The 23011-nt window shown below is 38.5% G+C and overlaps 1 protein-coding gene across 1 annotated transcript in view; it reads left to right on the forward strand.

Annotated features, from left to right (window-relative positions):
* cfap46 (cilia and flagella associated protein 46) overlaps window positions 1-19764 on the forward strand; it is a 48265-nt gene extending 28501 nt beyond the window's left edge. The window contains exons 40-59 of the mRNA XM_087179186.1: window positions 1267-1464; window positions 3339-3527; window positions 3833-3955; window positions 4967-5149; window positions 5464-5637; window positions 6089-6186; window positions 6504-6580; window positions 7178-7356; window positions 7601-7707; window positions 8310-8380; window positions 8796-8978; window positions 13135-13214; window positions 13610-13670; window positions 13784-13816; window positions 14270-14333; window positions 14469-14581; window positions 17858-17939; window positions 18163-18299; window positions 18960-19058; window positions 19313-19764. Coding sequence (XP_087035312.1) covers window positions 1267-1464; window positions 3339-3527; window positions 3833-3955; window positions 4967-5149; window positions 5464-5637; window positions 6089-6186; window positions 6504-6580; window positions 7178-7356; window positions 7601-7707; window positions 8310-8380; window positions 8796-8978; window positions 13135-13214; window positions 13610-13670; window positions 13784-13816; window positions 14270-14333; window positions 14469-14581; window positions 17858-17939; window positions 18163-18299; window positions 18960-19058; window positions 19313-19425 — 2364 coding nt within the window. The 3' untranslated portion in view covers window positions 19426-19764. The remainder of the gene's footprint in view (window positions 1-1266; window positions 1465-3338; window positions 3528-3832; window positions 3956-4966; window positions 5150-5463; window positions 5638-6088; window positions 6187-6503; window positions 6581-7177; window positions 7357-7600; window positions 7708-8309; window positions 8381-8795; window positions 8979-13134; window positions 13215-13609; window positions 13671-13783; window positions 13817-14269; window positions 14334-14468; window positions 14582-17857; window positions 17940-18162; window positions 18300-18959; window positions 19059-19312) is intronic.
* Window positions 19765-23011: the final 3247 nt, after the last annotated feature.

Here is a 23011-nt window from a genome sequence, read left to right on the forward strand (position 1 = left end):
GCTTTACACTGCCTTACATCATAAAAAACTTGCTTTGCACAACTGTGAAAGTACATTTGTTTGGCTGCTACACTCCAGCTAGGAAGTTGCATCCTGGCTCAAATTGCTGGCCCATTAATGACACATGCAGATGGCAAATCTTTTGATCCTATTTAGTATCTGAGCAGGTTTTTCAGTGCTGAGAGAAGAAAGGAGTTTTCCTGTGAAATGCTTTGTTTAATGCCAGAGAGAGAGGTTGTTTCGTTTGTGTCATCTGCATTTTCATTTCCTAAAGGGTCTAATTGACTGAATCTCAATTTTGCTGCAGTTGCTGCATGAAGTCACTAAAGCCCTGTTGTGCCTCTGGGGTTCTAGGCTGTGTGATATGTTAGCTAAATATCATTCGATATGTGTGTGTGTGTGTGTGTGTGTGTGTGTGTGTGTGTGTGCGTGTGTGCGTGTGTGCGTGTGTTTGTGTGTGTGTGTGTGTGTGTGTGTGTGCTGGCTTTTATATCTCATACCACAGTTTAACAATGTTCTGATGTTCTGATACAAACAGATAAAGCCTCAATTACTGTGCCTTGTCAACAGCAGACGGGTGTCAGAATCATATTTTATCTGGACACTATACAACCTCTCATACAGATGAGGTTATCTGAGGGCTTCTGTGCCAGAGATGGACTGGCATAGCACTTACTGCAGCCTTGATTTACATGTTGATGAAATCATGTAAGAAAGATTGATTGAGCAACTCTCACACCTGCTGCGAATCCTTGTTCAATTGAGTTTTTGATTAAACCTTCTGTGGGTGTTTGACTAAGCCATTGGAGGCTGGATTGTAGCAGCGTGCTTTCAGCAGATGGTGCTGCTGCCCTGGTATCCAGCCTGCTTTGTAAACAAGACAGCAGCTGCAATCAAGCTCGTTTATTCATATCTTTGAGCTGGGTTAACTTTTGCTCCATATTCAATTCTATCATGTTTAAATCAGTGGTTTTCAGTCTCATTCAGATCATTTGCCATATCTCATATTATCTGATCACGTCTCACTTAAGTAGCTATTTGTCTGTGAACTCATCATCTCAACCCACCCTGCACCTTAACCTGCCACTTGAGAACAAATGTCTCAAATTACCATTTTAATAGTAGTGTAGTAGTAATAGTAACTTTGTGCTTTGAGTTATTTCCATGGTTCATACATTGTGATGTGTATATTTCAGGTGTGTGTTACATTTTCTTTTATGCTCTATCATGTGTGTGCATATAAATTTTCTGTTTTTTCCTTGCTAGAGTCATGGAATGTCACTGGCAGCTTTGCGGAGGCTGCTGCGCCTGCGACTGGCTCTGGCAGACTTTTGTCTGGTGATGCTGGAGGAGCACTGTACTGAGGAGAAACGCCAAGCGCTGTCCCGCGAGAGGAAATCCTCTGCTGAGATAGCACTCGAGGAGTTTACACACTGCACACCTGAGCCCAACTCTATTGAACAGGTTACACAGTGCACACGCATCCTGCGCCAAATATCAAAACTTATATCTTTTTAAATATAATCAGACTTACTGCTGTTACTACAGTAATGATTTACTGTAGTAACAGCAATTAATGTAATAAGATAACAGATTTTACACATTCTGTGTTCTTGTAACAGACTATTGTATTAACTGTATCTACTACAGCATCTACATTTAAAGGATGAGACTGGCATCATTTTATTTTTTTGTTGTCACAAATCCCATAAACACACCAGTACCAACAATGAATTTGTCCTACTCACAAATATAGCTTTTATGCATATGTGCAATGGACCTCCATTGTTGTCCAACATATATTAAAAACATTATGATGACATATTTCTCCACTATAATGAACATGACTATTGTAGCTCAACACATATGGATGAGGCAAATTTCTTTAGAGCTGTATTGTACTTTGTTCTTATAAAATATAAATAGACTCCTGTAATATAAGTCTGAATACTGAAGATGAGAACTCATGGCCTGTAGGTTACCTAAATTAAATGAAGGTTTCAAGCAGAGTCACTGGGACACAGAAAAGGACAAGCTGCAAAAAAAACATTCTTGCAAACATCAACAAGTGAAAGATCCACGTTGATAAAAGCTGCCTTATTATAGGTGAGAGGATTGTGCAGGTTAGTTTCATTTCATTAACACTAATATGCAGAGCAAAACCAAGCTATTTTGTACTTTATAGACTTTATCTGTGACCACCCTTCAGGGAAAATCTCTTGTGGCTTACTAACAAATTATAGTTGTTTAACTTCTGGTAGCTCTGAGGATGTTACCCTCAGCAGACCCTGCTTTTGTCTTCAAATTGAAACTGCTTCACTTGCTTTGAAAGAGGATGCTGTTGTTTATTATTGTCACAGTCACAACCAAACAATTGCAGCAACAACCCATCATTCCAAGTTGGCCTTTCATCAGTATATTTATTTGGTATTACCACTGCCTGGGATGTAAACTGGTCAGTGTTTTGCTTTCATTCAGAATATTTATGTAGGATTTCTCACTAGAGTGCTGGGTTGATGAGAGACAGATATAGTAAGATGTTGAAGAGATGCCAAGGTTCATGGCATATATTCACTCTCCTGTAAGCTACTGCTCCTCTGGAAAAAAGGAGCTAAATATGAGCTGTATATTCATTTATCCAGCATTCACCATAACATGTATTGCTCATAATAATGCAATTTTGAAACAATAATGATTTCCAGAATCACAATACATACCACAATACATACTGTTACACTATGTAAGAATGCCCTCCATTCTGAATGTGTTTATTACCAGTCAACATATGTTTGGAAAGCCAAATAAGATGATAGTGGTTGCATCACCCAGAACTCTGAATTGGAAATTGCTCATTCAATATTAATAGGTCAGACTGAGAAGGGCTTGCAGTGAATGCGACAAGTGCAGCTCTTCTCTTGGTCTTTATGAATGGTATAATCACATAGACTTGATATAATTCTGTTATTTTCCTAGTAAATTCCTATTTTTCTCTCATTCTCTCTTGCTTTCTCTTTCTTCCTCTGTCTTCATACCACAGGGACTAGCTTTTAAAATTAGAGTACTTCCTTCATGTTTTCTTCACAGACACAACTCCTCTTACAGTCCTACTTCTGTACAGCTTTCATAACAGCTTTGCCTAGTGAAAAATCAAAAAAGATTCCTGTTAAAATAGATTAAACCTGAGGTAGTATTTGCTCCCAAAATGAATTTCTGTTCACCCAGTGCCTGAACATTAATCAATGTGTCCAAACAAATTAAGAGAGCTTTGTGTTTTTGAATAAGTGTATTCCTTGTGATCCGATCCTCATTTGACCTTAACTTCCTTGTGTGTTGTCCAGGAATGGGTGAGTGTTGGTAGCACTTTGGGGCAGGTGGCTCTGGGCCAGCTGGCTGCAGTCACTTCTCACTCCTTGGACAAAGTGGAAACCAGAGCGCGCTGCCTGAGTCTGATGGGAAAGTACCTGAGACTGCTGGCTGTGCAGGAGGACCCCATTTATCTGTGTGCTCTCTGGGACAAACACAAACATGTATGCAACACAAATGTCACTTAAGACATGTAATTGATTATGTGAAGTCATAGAATCTTTTGGAATATTACAGGCAGTCCTTTTTTGGAATATGGACGCAAACACATACATAGATGCACATGCATACACCTCAAAGGCTAATAACCTGGAAAGAATTGCCACACAGAGTCAGAAGCTTATTGTGATAAGAGAGATGAATGTCTGTTTACATAATTTAAAACTTAAATTTTCATGGTTTGTGATCATGAGGGGATTTTATACTGATCACAATCATTGTTCTGTGATCTGGAAATAACTTTGTGCAGAAGGAGGCCTGGCCTGACCCTAAAACTGATTCTGTGGAGGAGGGGAATTCAAAGAATGAGAGATACAGAGAATCAAGCAGAAAAGAGCTGAGGATGACCTCTGCTAAAAGTGCTGAGCTGCAGGTACATACCTCCTGACAAGTGAACCAATCACTCCTGACTCAAATCTAATCCAAGGTCTTTATACTGAGGTTCACCTCACATTTCTAAACTCCCAAAGGTAAATCCCTGGGCGTTCTGAATTGTTCTCGTGTTGAAAGATCTATTGTCCATATCAAACTTGGGGTGGAATAATATGGTGGCAATGTATTAATTATTTGGCAATATTTTAAAATATTAAATAAGATTCAATTGGTGATGATGTAAGATTTAGTTTTCACCTGGGTGTCTGTTTTGAGATTAACTGTATCGATACGAAATTTATTGTTAATGTCTAGATCCCACTTGAATCATACCAAAATTTGATTAATGCTTTCACAGACAGCTCAGTTCATTCCTTCTGCTTTTGTCAGTGGGAAATCAGAAGATTGTTACCAGACAAAATGAGCGTCTTTTAAATTGCAAAGAACTTTGTAGCCTTTTTTAGAAACATATACAATAAACTTTACATATTATGTGCCTTTTAAACTATTAAGAAATTGTATCTTATTTACAAATGTAAAAGTAAAGCATGTAATAAGACATTGCAATAATGAATATGTGCCTGAGCTGCACACTGATGCTAAACGAAAGTTTAGTCTTGATTTCATTGAGGGTATCAAAGTGAAGTATACTGTTACATTAGATTTAAAAAACAGTAATGTAAAGATGGGTGACATTTGAAGATTATAGAAAATTATTAGAATATATCAGAAGATCATCGATGATCAGAAGAGATGGGGATCGGAACTGACGGTCTCCATTATGTGCAAAAAATGCTTTCTAAACAACAATTGAACCTTATATGTGGCTTCAGCTGTCTAAGTTATACAAATTAAGCAGGTATCTTCTGCAGTCAGTACAAAGTTCCATCTTTGTGTCAAGTCACCCCACCCCACCTGTGATTGAGTGATCATGTGGACTTGCATTCACTTTCATAATGTTAAATAATATTTGCATGTTTGTGTGCGTTTGTCACGTCTCTTAACTGTGCAGCGGAGCAGGCATAAAGCCCAGCAGCTGTTGGCGCAGGCCAGTAAAGCTCTCGCTGAAGCCATCAGCCTGTGTCTCCAACATAGCCTGCCTTTTTCCATCCTGGCTGATGCCTCTATCAACATGTTGGACTGTCATGGCCAGTCTGAACCTACAGTGGCAGGTCAATATCTTGCCCTGTTTCAGGTATTATGCATCAGATCATATGTGTGAGTCTTTAACTAAACTGTAAGTAATCTGTGTATGTATAAAATAATGTATAAAAATGACATGCTAATCATCAGGTTTCACTTTCAGTCTCATCATTGTTATGCCCATGAACTATGTAGAAAGTTCCATATATAGTACATTGTATGAAATAGTGGTCCATGCTGCCACTGACCAGTATGCACAGCACTCGCTTGGCTTACTTAGTGGTATTCTTTAACATATCATACATCAATTGTAATTCCTGCTATTACCTTTCTTGCTGGCTCCTTCATCTTCTCTTTTTTTCCCAGAGCTGCTGCACTGCAGCTATGATAGCTGAAGTCCTAAGTTCTGCCTGTGCTGACACCAGTGTGTCCCAGCTCTCGGCTCTGCTCAGCCTCCACAGGAAACTGCTCCTTTCTCAGGAGGAGAAGCCCAGCTGCATGCTGAAGGGAGCAAAGGACTCCCTCAACAGCCTTTCCAAGGTATTGCGTCATTGTATTTAATTTAGCTGCCCCCTAAAAGATAGGGGATCTATTTCGATTTTGAATGTTATCCCAGCAATATCAATAGTGCCAGACACTGATTTTGGTGGACTAACTGGTTATCTGACATATTACATGATAAAGACTATAGTCTTTAATCGAACTGTTTAAATATGTTATTAACAGAAAGAATTATGTCTTCAGAGGCAATTTAAATTGAAGAGATTCTCTATAGTCTCAAGATGAGAGGATTAACATTTTATTTGACAGCATGGACTTGTTATTATTTATAATTATAATTAGTTATAATTATGACTGTTAGTTTTGCAAATCTGAAGAGGTGTTGGACCCATTCTTTTTATATTCTGAAATCAAACATTGAGGACCATTATTTTTACTTTTTATGCTTTCTGAAATGTTTTGATCTTGAAAATGACTTTCTGGTTCGCAGGCCTTCAGCCAACTAACCATCAATCCCAACCACCTAAGCATCCTTGCAGAGCTCCCACCCAACCTGAAAATCCTGCTGCTTCAGCACTCTGAAGATGGGTAATTTCCTGTTCTTATCTCTTTATTCTCACTATTTCCCATTCTTTTCCATGCTATAAATTCTGTCCTTATCTGTCTCTGACAGTATCATGGTACATGAGTAAATGAGTGCAGGTCGCATTAAGTTTAGGCCACAGTCATACCTGGAGCAGAAGGAGCTTGCTGTGTGGTATACCTGCCACTAGAGGCTGATAATTAAAATTACTGTATTTGTGTTTGTGGATGCAGATAAAGGCATTTTAGATATACTTGTGAAGTATTGCATACAGTAAACGGGTAAAGTGTAAATATCCTTGTGTTGGTGTGTTTAATTTTAGGTCAGAAATTTATGGGGCCTTCTATGAAATGACAAAAGCTCCAGAAAATCAGAAAGGAAAGACTACACAAGTTACAGGTTTGGTGCTTGTTCATTTTTAAAACCAATGTTGACAACACAAAGAGTAATCAGACTAATTATATGAGAGGTGTGGGCAATTTCAAACATAACATTTACTGCATTTATGTATTTTTATACTGCATCTAATTTGTTCCATAGCCCTGGGGAATATGGTCTTCATCACACATACAGTGTTGCATGAGGCATTGTTGTCAGCATGTAAACGGAACCAAATTAATTAAGTATTCCCAAGTAATGTTTATCTGCAAGGCAGATAAAGAATTCCGATTGGTGTGAGGGAAAACAAAAAGCAATGAAATGTAGAAATAAAAAGCAGCTGGATCTCCCTTTGACCTCTCTCCTCACATGACCTTTCCTGGGAATAGTCTGACATAAGTCGTTGTAGAAACAGTTGAAAAAAAGCAGTTGGCTCTTATCTAGACTCATTGCCTGATAATGAGTACAAATTTGTAAAACAGAAAAACAGGGGGCAGAAGAGAGAGGGAGATCTTACAAAAGGAGGAGGAGGAGGAGGTGCTCGCAGGGACCAATTACAAGGCCTGTATGTGTCTGTGAGTATGCATGTCTGATTGTGTATAAGTTCTGTTGTTGCAGGTACCCTGACGTGCTCTAGAGTGGCCAAGGTTTCGGTTTGCCCGCAGGCTCTGCTGGCACTGAGGGAGCAGACTCGGGCCTTTGGCCAGCACACTAGACATTCCCTCCTCAAGGAAGCCTGTTGGCACAGTGCTGAGGGCAGGATGGAGGCCTCTGAGGAACATCAGGTTTTTCCTTGTGTATGTCCTCTTGACACCTCTGCTCCTCTTTCATTCTATTAACATTATCCACTGTGAGTCTGATAAATCAGCTCACTCCACTGCAATTATCATCTCATGTTTTTTTTCTTACTTGCTCAGGAGACAGGGGACAACTGACTTTTACATCCAAGCATTGTGTAGCTAAGGAATGGCCTGAAACAATAAATACTACATCACAGCTGCTGAAACTCTCCTTTTTCCTTCTTCTTGTTCCCCTACACAGAAAACTGCTGCAGATGAAAAGTTAGCACCTCACTTCTGCAAAATTGTACAAGATATGGAAGACTATTTGAATCCACTTCTCACACAGTTTGACTTCTCTTGCTTAAGGTGAAGTATTGTATATGTCATTAGATTCCCCATTATGTCCATTGCTAATTTCATTCCATTTTCTTAGCCTAAGGAAGGAAACTTTGCTACTTTGAAGTGAAGATTTTTAAGTTTTAGAAGTCTGCAGTTACTTATAAAAGGAACTTTTTCATGACAGTGGAGGTTATGGTTCATATATTTCATATACTGTAAATATCCCTGTTAATGCTGTGTAGTGTGAAAACTACAGATTTTTCTCTCAACAAACATTTTGACATCCACAGAGCCAGGATCCTGGCTCTCTCATTGGTAGACCTAAAAAGGGCCTACATTATTAATGTCACAAGTTAGACTTTTTTTTCCGCTGTGGCAGGTGCAAATGTCCAGTGTGAGAATAGTAGCTATTCAAGTGTGTTCACATGAGACTGGTTTGTTAATCTTGGTTGGTCGGGTATGTCTTTCTCTCTGCATTCACAGCTGCTTGCAAGGTTACACAGCAAGTGCTGCATGTCTTCTTACACATTTTCACATCTTACACAGTCTGGTTCTATCTTATGTACTGTGCTTGTCAGACATGAGGTATCGTAGCCCTACTGATCCTCACCTGTCCTTATCTCCTTCAGGCTCCAGGCTGCATCAGTACCATTTCTTGAGACAACCAAAACCAAAGATAAAGAAGAAAAAGGGAGCTCAAGTAAGAGTATTTTTGGTGTGGACATCTGCTGTTATTCCTATCTGACAGCCCATCAGCAGGTTTCTATTCAAGCAGCTCACTGCTCATACTCCTCTAGCCAATGTTGCTGCAATACATGTGATTTAAAGTGATACATGTTGACTTACAAACACACCCTGATAACTTTACTTTTACTTTTACAAGGCATACTGGGATTATAGTACCACTAAACAGTTTTCAAAAGAATTAACAGCCCAAATTGTTGGGACAATCACTGTAAAATCTGCACTTCACAAGTGGAGAAATTGCTCTTTAAATGTACAGTTGTAATGACAATCTTATAGATTCAAAGATAGAAAATAGTTACACTGTCATAAAATACACAGTATACTGTAGGTGAAAATCATTGTACTTTTGTGTATGTTTGTGTATATAGCTATTACCAACCAATTACCAACCGAACCAGGGGAGTATGTGGTGTTGCTGGCGGACAGAAAGTTGCTGGAGTTGCCACTGGAGTCTTTGTCAATCCTTCAGAAGGAAGGCCTGAGCTCTGTGTCCCGAGACTTTTCCCTTCAGCTTCTTCACAGTCGACTGAACAGAGAAGTACTAGAGAAAGGTAACAATGACACATATGTGAATATGAATATGTGAAAAATGAATTGCCTAGGGATTCCTAACCCTAATCCCCATGAACATGCAATTTTAAGACCAACATAGAGCAGCTAGTCTAGTGGATTCTGAGTCTGCTGATCTTGGTCTTTGCATAATTCATGTCATTTTATAGTTGTACTGTCAAAGTTTTAGTCTATTGCACAGTTTAAATAGATACAAAATGACATGTCTGTGCTTAGAAAGAATGAGCTAACTACAAAAAAATCCAAGACACTTGACATTTTTGCACCAGAGCTAAGCATATTTGCACTACTTTCCAAATAAAAGATGTGACTGTGAAGTTGCAAATGAGCCTAACCCTAGCTCTGAGTGTGTACAGGAATATCATTAAGAATGTTTCAACTGTCTGTTAAACGTGTTTAGTTTGATAGCTTGTAATGGCCGCACAGAGGTGCACACAGACAAACACATTGCTAATGCTGTATAATCTAGTTATTGGTGTAAACAAAGGGCATGAGTAATGCAGTATTTTAGCACAGGTATTGTTCGAAACCTTTTAGAATATGGAAGTGCAAATGAGTAGACTGTGTGGCAGCCACATTATTTCAGGCAGGTCAAAAATCATCTGGAGACTTCCTGCTCAGCATTTATTAAGCCTGTTATTACTACCCAAATTAAACAGGCCCCCTTTTTAATCGCCCAAAGTGTGTTTAATCAAGATGATTATTTATGTGATTATTCATCCCCTGTAATAACTTTTTAACTCTGTCAGTTTTATATCTAACTTACTAATTTCTCATTATTCATTCTTATTATTATTCAAAATTATTATATTATTCTTATTATCTCAGTGGCAATAAATACAATTCTGACCAGTCCTTGAAAAATGGGCCTCTATTTTCCATGGGAGGATATTTTCACGTAAAGATCAGTAGAGAAACAGCAAGATATGACTTATAATAAAAGACGACCTATGAATGGGCCAGAGCTGAAATTCCAATTGTGTATTTAATGTGTCCAACCCCAGAGTCACAGACACTGTAAGATGGGAGAAAAAGGACAATGCAGTATAACTGCCTTATCCATCATCCACTATTAATAATTAGAGTTTTGTTTATAACTGGATGTTTGCCTCATATAATTCCTCATCATATTTGAGTAAATAATGGCCTACACTTGCGAAAGCATCTTGACGCCAGGATTTAAGCTGCAGGCAGCCATCCATAGAAATGGAATTTGTTCAGGACAGAAAGGTCATTTCACATCCTGGTAGCATGCAGAAGTTCATGCGGACATCCGTACGCACTGTAGCCTGCTTTGCTAAAGTGGATGTCCATTAACTGTGGCCATTTTGCTGTGCCTGCTAGAAGAATTTAGAGTCAGCACCGTAGGTTTGATTGTCCAGGGGTAATGTATGTAGGTCTGGCCAAGGATAACTGTTCACTTAGCAAGTCAAGATTTAAATTTAAATTACCACATTTGTTAAAGTTGTCAGCCTAAGACACAAAAGGTATGAACAACTGGGGATCATATCCAGCCTCTTACTGTTTTGCCATGTTCTAGATTTACCCTATTGGTAAAGCTCAAATTCTGGTGTCATTATTGGACAATGGCAGGAAAAAGTGACTAACTGTTAAATGCAGACTTTAGTCTTAAACAGTTTTGAATAATAACTTAGGGAAACTGTAGCCAATAGTGTCTGATGTTTTCCTACTTTCCTCCAGAAAGGAAGAACCTAAACCAAAATGGACAGAACACAGTGAAGTAATGTAGAGATGCTGTGTAATCCAACACTGCCTGGGAGCGCAGCATCAAGTGTTGGTCACTTTGATCATCACTTGGATCATCAATATTTCATTTGGAATTTTGTTTAGAAGGATAAATTTGCTTCACAGTCACACTGTGGTAAGATTAACTGTCTTTTTATATAATTTTAGTCTTAATGTTTCACTACAGTATTGTGATGAACAAAAGCATTATAAGAGGACTGATCTAAGCATCAGGATCCAAACTTAATAAATTGTACAAAAAAATTACACATAAAATTGCCTTGGCAGTTGCAAAGCTATACTTCACTATAAGGCAGGATCACTATTCAGCTTATTGCTTTTTTCTTTTTCTCTTCACTTTGTTATCGTGTATTGCAAGAAGTGTTCACTGTAAAACATGGCAAACAGTATTTTGTTGGATCAGGAGACAAATAAAAAGAACTTTTCAATGTGCAGAGACACAATCTGGGTAAAAATCAGTTTAAAATTATCTGCTAAATAAGTATTTTTGGCGTTAAAAGCAAGAAAAACAGAGAAGGATGAGCCTGTTGAAGGATGAGCCTCTTGTTTAATTAATATTGCCCATTACATTGTATCCTTCTCCAGTCTCTCAGGGTTTTATTTTAGAGGCCTACTATGAGCGTAAAATCCCAAGAAGAAAATCTGGTTGTTTTGTGGCGATGATGCCTCAATTCTTGGGAGAATTATGCACATTAATATTTTGGAGGGAAGAGAAAGGGGGGCAGAAAGAGCACTGAAGCTGATGCTGCAGACATCTTTAACTTTTTAAAGGTTGACTCATTTGCATAACTTGACTGAATGTTCAAAGGTTGCTGTTAAAGTCGTGTGTGTTTTTCACTTGACACTTGCTTATGCCACAGATGGGAAACTGCAAGAACGTGCATTTTATATTACATCTTTCAATACCTGGATCAAATAGATGGGTGATGATGAGACCAGGAAAAAAGTGATCTTTTTCTGGAACATCATTACCATAATTTTGACAACTACAGTTTAGCATTGTGTCAGGAAGATATAGTGCCTGAAAGCACTTTTGGAAGGGCTATTTGTTATTCTGTGTAGTGCTTTGCATGAGGTATGCACAGGACAAATTAGCACAAACTATAAAAAGACTGCCTTCAGGTTGAAAATGTGTTTGCCTTTGTATGAGCATCTGTTCTTACTGCATCAAACTCTCCTGTCTCACAATTGTCAAGTGATTACTCTGTGATTCAGACTACATGAAAGATTTTACATTTGATTAGTCCTTTTAAGAACAAGTACAGTGCGACACAGGTTTACATACAATTTTAGAAAAAAAGATTTCAAAAAAGAAACCTAATAGTTTCAGTTCTAGCATGAACAGTGTGAGCCCCAGATATAGAAACTCAGGTTGTACTGAACACACTGATGCCATCTGATCATTGATGACATGTGCAGCCCGACAATAGATATTAAAGTTGTGCAGGCAACACTGGAGTTGAACCAAGGTGTAGTGTCAAAAAATTGGTCACATCTAATTAAAAGCAAAGTCGATGCACTTATATTCAAAAATATTAAAATAATGTTGAACCATTAAGAAAAATACTTTCACACAGGTTCATGTGTCATAAACATGTGTACACAAGTCTTGTGGACACATGAGCTTTATTGCCTACTTTATGAGTAGGATTTAAAAATTCCTGATCTTGATGATTCTAAGCACGCTGCAGTATAGCCGCTAAGACTAAACAATTTAAGGCTTCAGAGGTGACAACAGCCATAAACTGGCTACAGGTTCCGACCAAAAACAGAACAGTTACATTCAGTCTTTATATTAAGTCAGTGTTCCTTATGTATTTAGTGAAAAAAAGTTTCACTAAAAAGTTTGTCCTGAGTTTGGCATTAAAGGTCGGCACTAGTGCTCACATTCATGGGTCGTTCCAACAGATCAAACACTATGCTATTTGTGCTTGGAACTATGTTACTGTATGTACAGTTGGGAACTTAAGCTACACGTGGTGTTATTGATGGGTGGAGATCAGAGTGTGATGAAAATCATTGATTCTTCCTCAATATACATTGACTTTCAATATACAGAGGAAATGTGTGCATTTAGTCATTTGTTTGCTGCTTCCAATCCATTCATCCTGCTCCTACACACCTGCCAAACTAAATGGATGTTGTGGTAATTAAATTGATAATCAATGCTTAATCAATAGTCAGTGCTCTCATTTACATGAGGTAATAAATTTTGTGACCACAAGGAAACTTTTAGAATGGTTCACTCACCTATAAATGTCATTGCTTGCAGATACTGAGAAAGTTTTCTTTTTCCTCCTCAGTCCAAATGCTGTGTAATCTACCAAACAGACAAGTGTACATATTAATTCTGCTTCCTGTTTGTGGCAGTTGAAAGTGACAACAAAAAGGAGACCAAAGGTGGTAAAGGAACTAAGGGGAAGGCAGATCAAAGCCAAGCCATCAAAGTGGTGAGTTCAGTAAATTAATCTGGGCCTTCCAGATACAGACAGCAATATTACTTTTACCTGCTGTCAGCAGTGGCAATTATTTAAGTTCCTCCTGCCTCTCTTTTAAGTGTGGTTTTTCAATCAATTACATAATGTGTTTTCGCAACAATCCTATTTCTAGCTTCGGAGCAGTTATCCTCTGTCATGCATCACTTCTATTTTTTCAACCAACCCTTTCCTCTTTCCTTCCTTTTCTTTTCCTCTGTCTCCTCTGTCCTAAAATCCACTTTCATATTTTCTCTTGTAACTGCTATTTGTATGTCTTAGAGACAATGTTTGGATGTATGTAGATGTGCTATGTGTTATGTTTTTAACTGCTTGGTTTAAGCTGAAACAATTTTAATTTATTTACCCAGATACATGCCAATCATGCCTCAGCTTCGAACGCCTTCCCTGTTGACACACGAAACCTCAAATGTATCTTTTTTGAGTATGTACCTTTTAAAATAACTTTTGTTAAATATTATATCTAGTTCATTTGGTTCTACTGCAGAATAGAGTTTCTTATAGATCTTAACATGCCTGTAAAGATATCATCGACCCTTACAATGAAGGCATCTTCGGTAAGTAAATGTAATCCAAAAAATAAGGTGACATACAATACCTACTTAACTTTGTAATCTTTGTAATCTTCTGTAATGGGATGGAAATATACTACTCTGTGGCCTATATAAATGGTTATTGCTTATGATCAATTACATTAGAGTATAGTTCAAGCTTTTATTTCAGTGTCTGTATGGGCAGTGTGCACTGGACCAAGAGGAAGTTTAGAGACTCAGCCCTGTTCTGCAGTGATTAATGTCCTCTTTAGCGTGTATTGTATTGTAGCCACCAGCTGGCTCTGCATTTGATCTTCTTTGCACCCAGCCTTTCAAAATGTACTTTTACACTGTACTGTTTTACAAAACCTCTACTGTTGTGGCCTTGTATAAGTTACATTGCAGCTCCCATTTAGTTTCACCCCTTCCCCAAGTGGTTTCATAATATTTGTATGTTGTTGTCTACGTGTGACACAGAAGGGACCAGTCTGAGCAAAAGGATAAAGGAGATCTTGGAAACACACAGCAAACAAACGCCCAGGTTAGAACCTTTAAGTAGAGCAAATCATTGCAATGCAGCATGTGTCTTCTGGGTTTTAGAGCATCCATTGTATTTATTGCATTTCAATACACCTAATCTCTTCTGCTCTGCCATCGCTGTATTTTATCTGTCAAGTCTGTCTGAGATGGAGCAGCTGCTGAGCAGATGCAGCGCCATTATTTACCTGGGGATGGAGCGCTTCATGGCAAACATCCCACCTGCTAAACTAGTTGCCCTCAGTCTATCAGGTACTGTACACCCAGCAGTTTCCCTCCATTGTTCTTAATAGGACCTGAGAGCGTTCTTATTTGAATGATTGTTTCTAAAGTTTTAGATGTCAGCCTTAAAAATTCACAGCAAGGTGAACATATCCATGTAAATACTACTGTGTGTGGACAGAAACATGTTACACAGGTGTGTTAGTTGCTATGGTTTTATTTAGAGATAACACCAGAACGTAGACAACTAAACTTAATGTCAAACACCCCCAGAAATTTCACATAACAAAGTCATAATGTTTCCATCACTAATCTGCATCTACTGTTAATGAAAACAGTCTTGTTTTCGGCTGACAGAAAATAAAATGTCAGCCGGGGTTGTCAGTAAAACAAGAAATTAGCATATTCATTTTAATTGTAAAATGTGTGTTGCTCAGGAACCATTATCACTATCACTGAATATAGGCTCTCCCAAAAAAATACAATTGATAGATACATTACTACCCAATAAAAAAGTCAAAATGAGACAGATAGAGAAGTAGTCCATCAAATCATCAAATGTCTTAAGCACCATATGTCCCCAGATTTAATGAAATCACACAGGATGTTGTGTATTCTAAAGCATTTAAAATGGTAAATTAGGAGGAAAAATGGGAGGCAAAATACTGTAATGAATGAATTTGGAGCAGGGCTGTGGATTATGTAAACACTAAATGGAGCAGTAGGCTTAATCTCCTCAAACACATCAATCTTTCATTTCCTGGATGGGTATATATAGAAATATCCCTGTTCTGCAGTGAGAAATCATCGAGGTTTTGCTATCGGATCCTTGCTATAACACTTCCACAACTTCACCAAAGAGTGAATCTCATGAGGATTAATGATGGTGAATTATAGTTGTTGATCATACTGAGCCGGACAAGCAGTTGAAAATGTATTGACTTTGTAATAATGTTTCATTCCTCATAAATTTAACAAGGGTTATTTACACATGACAATGAGAACACAGTCTGGACCCTACTTGCAGGAGTGATATAGTGTAATGCAATGTAATGCTAGGTAGCAAGGATTCTTATTTATTCTTAATATAAATAAAAAAAAAGAAAAAGAAAAAAGTAATGGACCATTAGTAGTTAGTAGTAGTTAGTGGTTTCATAATTTTTGATGAGCTATACAAGTCACAATGTTCAAAGATAGATATGTCCTGAATGGTTATCTCAGCTGTTTGATGCCTCAAGAAATAAATACGTCAAATAAGTCAAGAATTACGGAGTATATTTCCACTGAGCCAATCCACCAATACTTTGATTCTTTTTTTTTCTTGGAGAAGTCTTGAAAGAACTCCTGAACTCCTGTAATTTATTTACACTCAGGGTACAAGAAGATTCTAAAGCTGTCGCCCCCTTCACAATTATAAGAGGGGGCCTTTTCCTTTCTTCACGACTCTTTAAATAAATAATAACCTGTCCCAAATCGCCTTTCAGCTCTTTGCACTTTCAAAGGTATTTCACAAAACAACTATGGCTTCATCGTCATGGCTCCCGTCCTCTCCTTCACCAGAAAACAAAGGTAGTCTGAGGATGGGTGACTGACAGAGTGTCAGGCTGGCTTTACACTTCGCCCTAGGCCAGACATATGTGCCACCCACTAGCCTGGCATTATGCTGCTAACTATAGTGTGACTGACACCATGGTTTGAATTCCAGCTGTTACTTCACAACACACAGGACTGTTCCTACCTAATTGGCCATTGAGATATTATTAGGGGCGATGGCAGATTCGTGTTTCTCAGAAAAAACGGTGTCACACAGAACATGCTGCACCATCTGCACTCACATCTTATCTGCAAAGTGAGTTACTTTATCTCTGCATCTTTGATTGATTAAATAAGAATGTCACATGACTCTTTAGAGGACAAAGCTTGATGAATGTAACACTGCTATGACAATACCTGCACAAGTGAGCTTCATATAGTATCAGAGTGGACTGCTGTTCTGGCCCCGAGCACCTGCAAAGGGAAGAGGGCCAGCAGTGTCTTGTATAGTGTCTTATATAGGAAGGCATCTAGAACTGCTGCAAGGCACTGCATATCGCTGCTGCCATATAGACTGGATAGTGGATGGTGGATGCCTTCACTGACACTCACCTGGTGTCAGACACAAACACCTGTTTTTTTTACACCCAAAGGTCTAGTCCAAGTGTTTGTACAATAAAAGCCTGATTGTGTGCTCATACATAGTGAGTGTGAAGAAGTAACGGTGTCTATGGCAAGTCTTAATGTCAGTATTCCATTCTAGTGTTTGTTTCTTCTCTTTTTTAAAGTACACTGAGAGCATCATCTGATCTAAGGAAGGCCCATGGCAAATATGTCATGTTTTAGTCAATACAAAGACTTATATTGTATGTATCTTTCTACACAGCTATTTTTCTACACAGTTTTCAGGAAAATGGTACATGAATAAAATCAGGAGAAGCAGAAAAGGCTCCTACTATTATTCATGATCAATTCAGTCATTTAACCTCACTCCCTCATATATGTCATACAGAACTCAGCTATAAAACACTTTCATTGTCTTGGTTAATTTGGCAACGCCTGTTATTGCTGGTGATGTAAATACAAACACTCAGCCACTTTTTCCAAGATACAACAGAAGAGCAGCTGGTGTTATGTTTTACAATGCAACCAAATAAATTCACATTCTTTAATGCTTTCATAAAGAAGTCAGTCAGTATGTGGCCTTTTTCCCATAATGCTATTAGCTGCCACAATCTGATTTCATGCTGCGTACAGCACAATTGGTTTTGCACACGACGGCCGGGGAAAATAAAGTTGGTTACCTCACTGAAAGGTTGAAGGTGTACGGCCAGTAGCCTGCAGCTCTTAATCTAACAGCTCACTGTGACTCCTCCTGACCATTACTCCTCTACTCTACTCCTTAGTGACAGCTCCACAGTAAAAGCCATTCTGTGTTTTGCCAGTTCTGGCACAGTGTTAGTAGACTGAACAGTAAGTAATGAGATACAGTTATCTGCTTTATCACTTCACTTTAGTTGTGCTCTTTTTGTTTGATACAGAACATGATGGACCTCCTCAAGGGTGTGTTTTATACTTCATTTGCAAGTGTACATGAAAAACAGTCATAGTTGCAAACATTGCACTTTGCATGAACATATATGACAGGCCACTGAGGCACCTAGTACTGTAAAGTATTTTGTTTGTGAGGAGCTGTTTCTGAGTAGTTGTCTTTCATTAGAAGTTTTATTTACTCTGCTGCCAGATCATGATAATGATGTTTCCTCTCCTCAGAGTGCCGCATGGCCCTGCTGTTTGAGCAGGTTCAGAACAATACAAGCTTTCTCCGACAATCAATCCTTGACGTGCACAAGAGGTAATAAAACAGCTTTATCGAACAAAGCTTTTAAATAAATTTGCACTTAGACTTTCTTCTCACTCCATTTTCCCTTCCTAATGTGTTTTAGTCACTTTATAGTAGTGACAACTGATGTTTTTGTCACTGGCAGTATTTTGGCTTTTTGGTTGACAGTAGTTTACAGAGACAGGGCTTCCCCACTTTCTCTCTCTAATAATCCCACTATTTCTCTCCTCTCCAGCACAGGACAGCTTGCCCTGGAGAAACCCCTTGAGACTGCTCTGCTGTTGAGTTTGGCTGGTGTCGGCTGTGTTGTCCTCAATCAGTGGCACTGCAGCCTTCAACAGAACGCATACAACATGGCCATCGTTCTGGACAGTAGGTTTTGGACATACTTTTGAAATAATAATGTACTTTCTACATTTATCATTACTCTCTGTCAAACTAATACGTTGTACTTTAGCCTCTTTAAAGGTCCCATATTGTATTAAGGTAGATGTCCATGTCTTTATGAGTGTATATATATATATATATATATACATACACAATACTGTGAAAGTATAAAAATGCTCAGTCCATAGAGAAAGGCACACAGCCTGTACTCAGAAACTGAGCCTTTAAGCAAGCCGTCAGGACTTCTGTAACTTTGCGATGTCACAACAAAGTAGCCCTCAGCAATGCCCCGAGCCCCTCCCACCTGGACCCACCATCCAATCTTGCAGGATTTGGTTTCTCTGAGTGTTTACCTGAAATCTACTGTATTTTTATTAGATCACTCAGAAAACAGTCAGCCAATCAGAAGAGAAGTTCAGACACTCTCTTTTGATTGGCTCACCAACCTGAGAGCTATAGAGAGGGAGAGGGCATGTAAAACTACTTTGAGATGGTTTTTGTTTCTTAAAACCACAAATATATCTTGCTATGGATCAACACTTCAAATAAAACGTGTAAAATGTGGGACCTTTAACATTTACTTAATGCCTGTTGGCATTACTAGCAGTTACAGTAATATAATCTGTCTCTCACCATGTGTTGAAGATCTACTGAGAGTCGGACAGACCTCTGGTCAGACCATCCATGCTTTGAGGAAAGGGAACGGTTCAGAGATAGCACACTACAAGGTTACAAGATCATCTGGTACTGTAAATTCTACTTGTTACCTAATTAACCTCACATTTGCATTTCTATTTAGTGTAAATTCATTCAAGTCCATGTGTTTTTGTATGGGCACATCACAGACACCCACACCTCTCTCTCTCTCTGTGTGTGAGGTATGATTTTCGAGAATAATGTAATGTCAACCAGAATCGTTCAAATTATTAATCAATCTAAGCTGAATTTCAATATAACTCTCATATGTAATTACAGCTTTCTCTGGCTTTCCTCTGCAGATCTCATGCTCCTCTCTGACTCAAAGGAAGACAATGTTCTCCACAAAATGACTCTCACACCATCAGCTTTCAACTGTATACTTTATGGACTCCCTAACTTAATTGTCATGTAATATACTGTAGTATAAACTCAATATTCCTCTCTCAGTTCAAGATGATACATGTCAGCAAGCTTTGCAAATATTACTGTAAGCAAAAAACTGAACCTACTGCAGTATGTGGGTTAAACTCTTAATAAAGGATGATTCATTACTTACATTCTCCTCTATGTGAATTTATGAGAATACTGGCTTTATACATGATGTTTTTAATATTGTTTTTACTATACACAGCAGACAGTAATATACAATATGCAACATGCCTGCTAGAGCTCTCAATGTTCTGAGAGAGGGTAGCTTACACAGTTTCACCCTGTACATGCCTTGTATTATTAAAATATCAATGTAACTGTGTCATTGTTGTGCTGTGGAATTATACCTTTGGGATCTCTGCCTCGCAGATAACATTAATATATTAAGTGTTTACTATGTTGTGTCCATATCAATCACCATGATTGCCAATTTTCCATTGATGTACATTTGTTTCCAGACTTTACCAAAACTGAATGTGAGAAATTATTTCTGGCCAAATGAACAATTTGACAGAAATGGATGAACTCCTACAATAAGTGGACTGAGCTAGAAAAACAATGGCTCGTTGTCAGGTATGCTTTAAATGTGGTGATGCAGCTTCATCTTGCAGCTGTAACTGAAGTTCTGTTATTGGATTCGTACGTCTTTTCTTGTCTTTTTACTCCAGCTGTGCCAAACTGTGTCAACATGAAAACCACCAGACCGCTCTTCAGTTGACTTCAGCTGAGAGAAGCTGAATTCATTCATTCATTAAAATGAGGCTTAAATTAAACATAATTGCGTTTACTAATTTTAATTTAGAGAATCAGACGTTGCAGTGCAGGCTTAATCCTTATGTTTCTTGTTGTATTGCATTAAATGTTAATTTAGAAACTTCCAAATTGGTAAATACACCCCTTGAGGAAAAGATGTTCTTACTGTAAGAACTGTGTGACCTGAGGATTTGAATGATGCCCTATTTATTGTCATTTGCTGAGCTTCAGTTCTCTCCTTAAACTTGCACAGAAACTGGGATCCTTCATTGTGAAGTGGTAAGAGAAAGATCCTGTTGGCAGGATCTGGTCTAGCATCATTCATTGCTCTCTTGGATCCCCATTTGTTGTTGCCTTACCAATTGACAATGTTTTATTGATTTGGCCAGTCTCAGACACCCTGTCCTCAGCAATATTCAGACTCATACAAATGATTTGTTAATGTTCAGCCCAAATGTTGCCCATGCCCCCAGTCAGACACTGACGATGAGATTAGTGAGCGTCCATGCAGACGTGCAGGGATTTTAGTGCTGCAATAGTTCTCAACAAATTGTCCACAACAAATTGCTGATTATCAAATAACATTTAATAAATTATTGTTTCAGCTCATGTCTGCATTGCTGCTGTCTGGAAAGCTTGTTCTTCAGCAGCTGACATTCAAAGCAAGCTGCTGGATACCACTTATCTTGTTTCCCTTATTCTGATAAATAACTGCTGCTAACTGTCTGTCTCAGCAGCTTGTTTGTCTTTTCACCCGGCGACAATTTGACTCTTCACTCCTCTGGGCAGCCAGCAGATTCTCTCTCTTGCTGCTGTGCTCCCAAAGTTCAACATGCTCACCTGCGTTTAGATCTTTTAACAGCGCGAATACATTGTGTATGTTTAAATACTCTATAGGCACGTACAGTACTGCATATGCTTATTAATTGACATACATGTAGTTGAATTATGTACTGATGAACATTTCAAACAGTGGCATGTAGAGCACACAGCTATTACTACTACTACAACTACTATTGCAAAGCACTATTTTTAACACATCTGCACTGACTGCTGTGTCCCAAAGCACTGGGTTCTGTTTTTGTTTTCACCAAAGAGAAGGATATAGCCAGAGGATGTTCTTCTACAGTCTGTCGTTTGACCTTTGTCCACACTGTATGTATGTAAGTAGGTCAGAGAGAACTCTTCGCTGTGCAGAAGGACTTCTCAGACACTGGAGGCAGCTGAGACAGGAGGAAAGACGGCGGAGGCCCGGGGGATTTATTCGCAGACAGAGGTACTACTACTTATTGGGGATAAACGTTATCATTAATCATCATCTCCACTGTGATTTTATGTGCTGCTGCTTGGGTAAATATTTGCATAGCAGTAGGAGTAGGAGACGGAGGCAGTGAACTACAGGTATAGCTACAGTAACTGGGTTAACAAAGAAGAAGCATTTTGATGATAAGAGTCATGGGTAAATGAAAGGGAGTGGTACTTTTGCATCTAGGGTGAAGGTAAAGAAATTTCCATGGCAAAATTCAAAAACTGAAAACTGGTCGCATTAAAATTAGTTCCATTTTCTTTTTAGGTTTAAGGTAAAGATTTTTAATTTTGGGGCAAGTCTTAATGTAATATGCATCTATCAGGGTCAGACACCAAAGACAGAGGGAGGAGGGAAATGAAAACAACAGAGTTGCTGTGCTGCAGAGTAGTAAGAAACTGCTTTTATCATTCCTGAAATATTTTGGTTTAGCATCTGTCAGTTATATTGTTAACCTAAATTACCCTAAATCATATGCAGATGGCAATGTAATTGGACTGGGCCCCAACCCTCCATCCAGCTGCATGAAGCAACTGTGTGGGGACAAGTCAAACTCTGTCATTCAGATAAGGCTTGTATCCCTTTACATTAGCAATTAGTATGTTTTGACGTGTTAGTGGCCGGCCTAACCAAGACTAAGTGTTAATTGCACGGTCTACACCAGTGGCTCTCATACTTATTCACATCAAGGACCCCTAAACTGGCAGAAATAAGACCACAGACCCCCATTTGATAAGATTTTTGCTTTTAGATATTTCATTACTGAAAGCATTTGAGACACATGACCCCCTGGGCATCCCCAGGCCCCACTTTGAGAACCAAAGGTCTACTGTTTGTTCCATCAACACAACGTTATTACCACTGCACAAAAATTGATTTTTGGACTTTGTGAATCAATTGAGTTGTTAATAAAAATCACAATTCTTACATGAACAGTTGTTTTCCCCACCCATAATTCAACTCTACCTTAATGGTGAAGAAGTTGGAAAAGATATCCACCCCTTTGTCTATTTACAGTTCAGAAACCTGAAGCGACACAGTTCACATTAACATAAAAGACACAAGTAATTAAACATATTGATCTAAGAAGATTAAACCAGATAATGTGAAAAAATACCCTGAATGATTAATCAATTATTTAACATATCTGCAATTACTTCTGCTTTGCCTGAGTAATCAATGAATCGACCTGATTGCCCCTGCTCCAACAGAAAGTCTGATGAATTATGTTCAATGCATGCACAAGAATTTATTTATGCCAATTTTCATTGTGGTTCCTGTGAAAGTGATACAGGAAGTAATCTGCACACCCAATTTTGGAAAGAAACCCCTGAGTTGCTATCTCTGTTCCTGCCAATGTGGCAATGTAAGACTTGTCCCATTGCCATAGTGGCTTAGTAATACACCAAACATACATACGTACATTAGTGGCCACTTGTTGAGCAAGGGTGGAAAGTCTTGCTCTACAGGCACACTTGACCTGTAAGCAAGTTTACAATTGACAATATTG

The sequence above is a fragment of the Seriola lalandi genome, unplaced genomic scaffold, assembly GCF_002814215.2.
Source record: "Seriola lalandi dorsalis isolate HSWRI2012SDOR001 ecotype SW California unplaced genomic scaffold, Sedor1 jcf7180002054795, whole genome shotgun sequence".
In the NCBI taxonomy this organism is placed as follows: domain Eukaryota; kingdom Metazoa; phylum Chordata; class Actinopteri; order Carangiformes; family Carangidae; genus Seriola; species Seriola lalandi.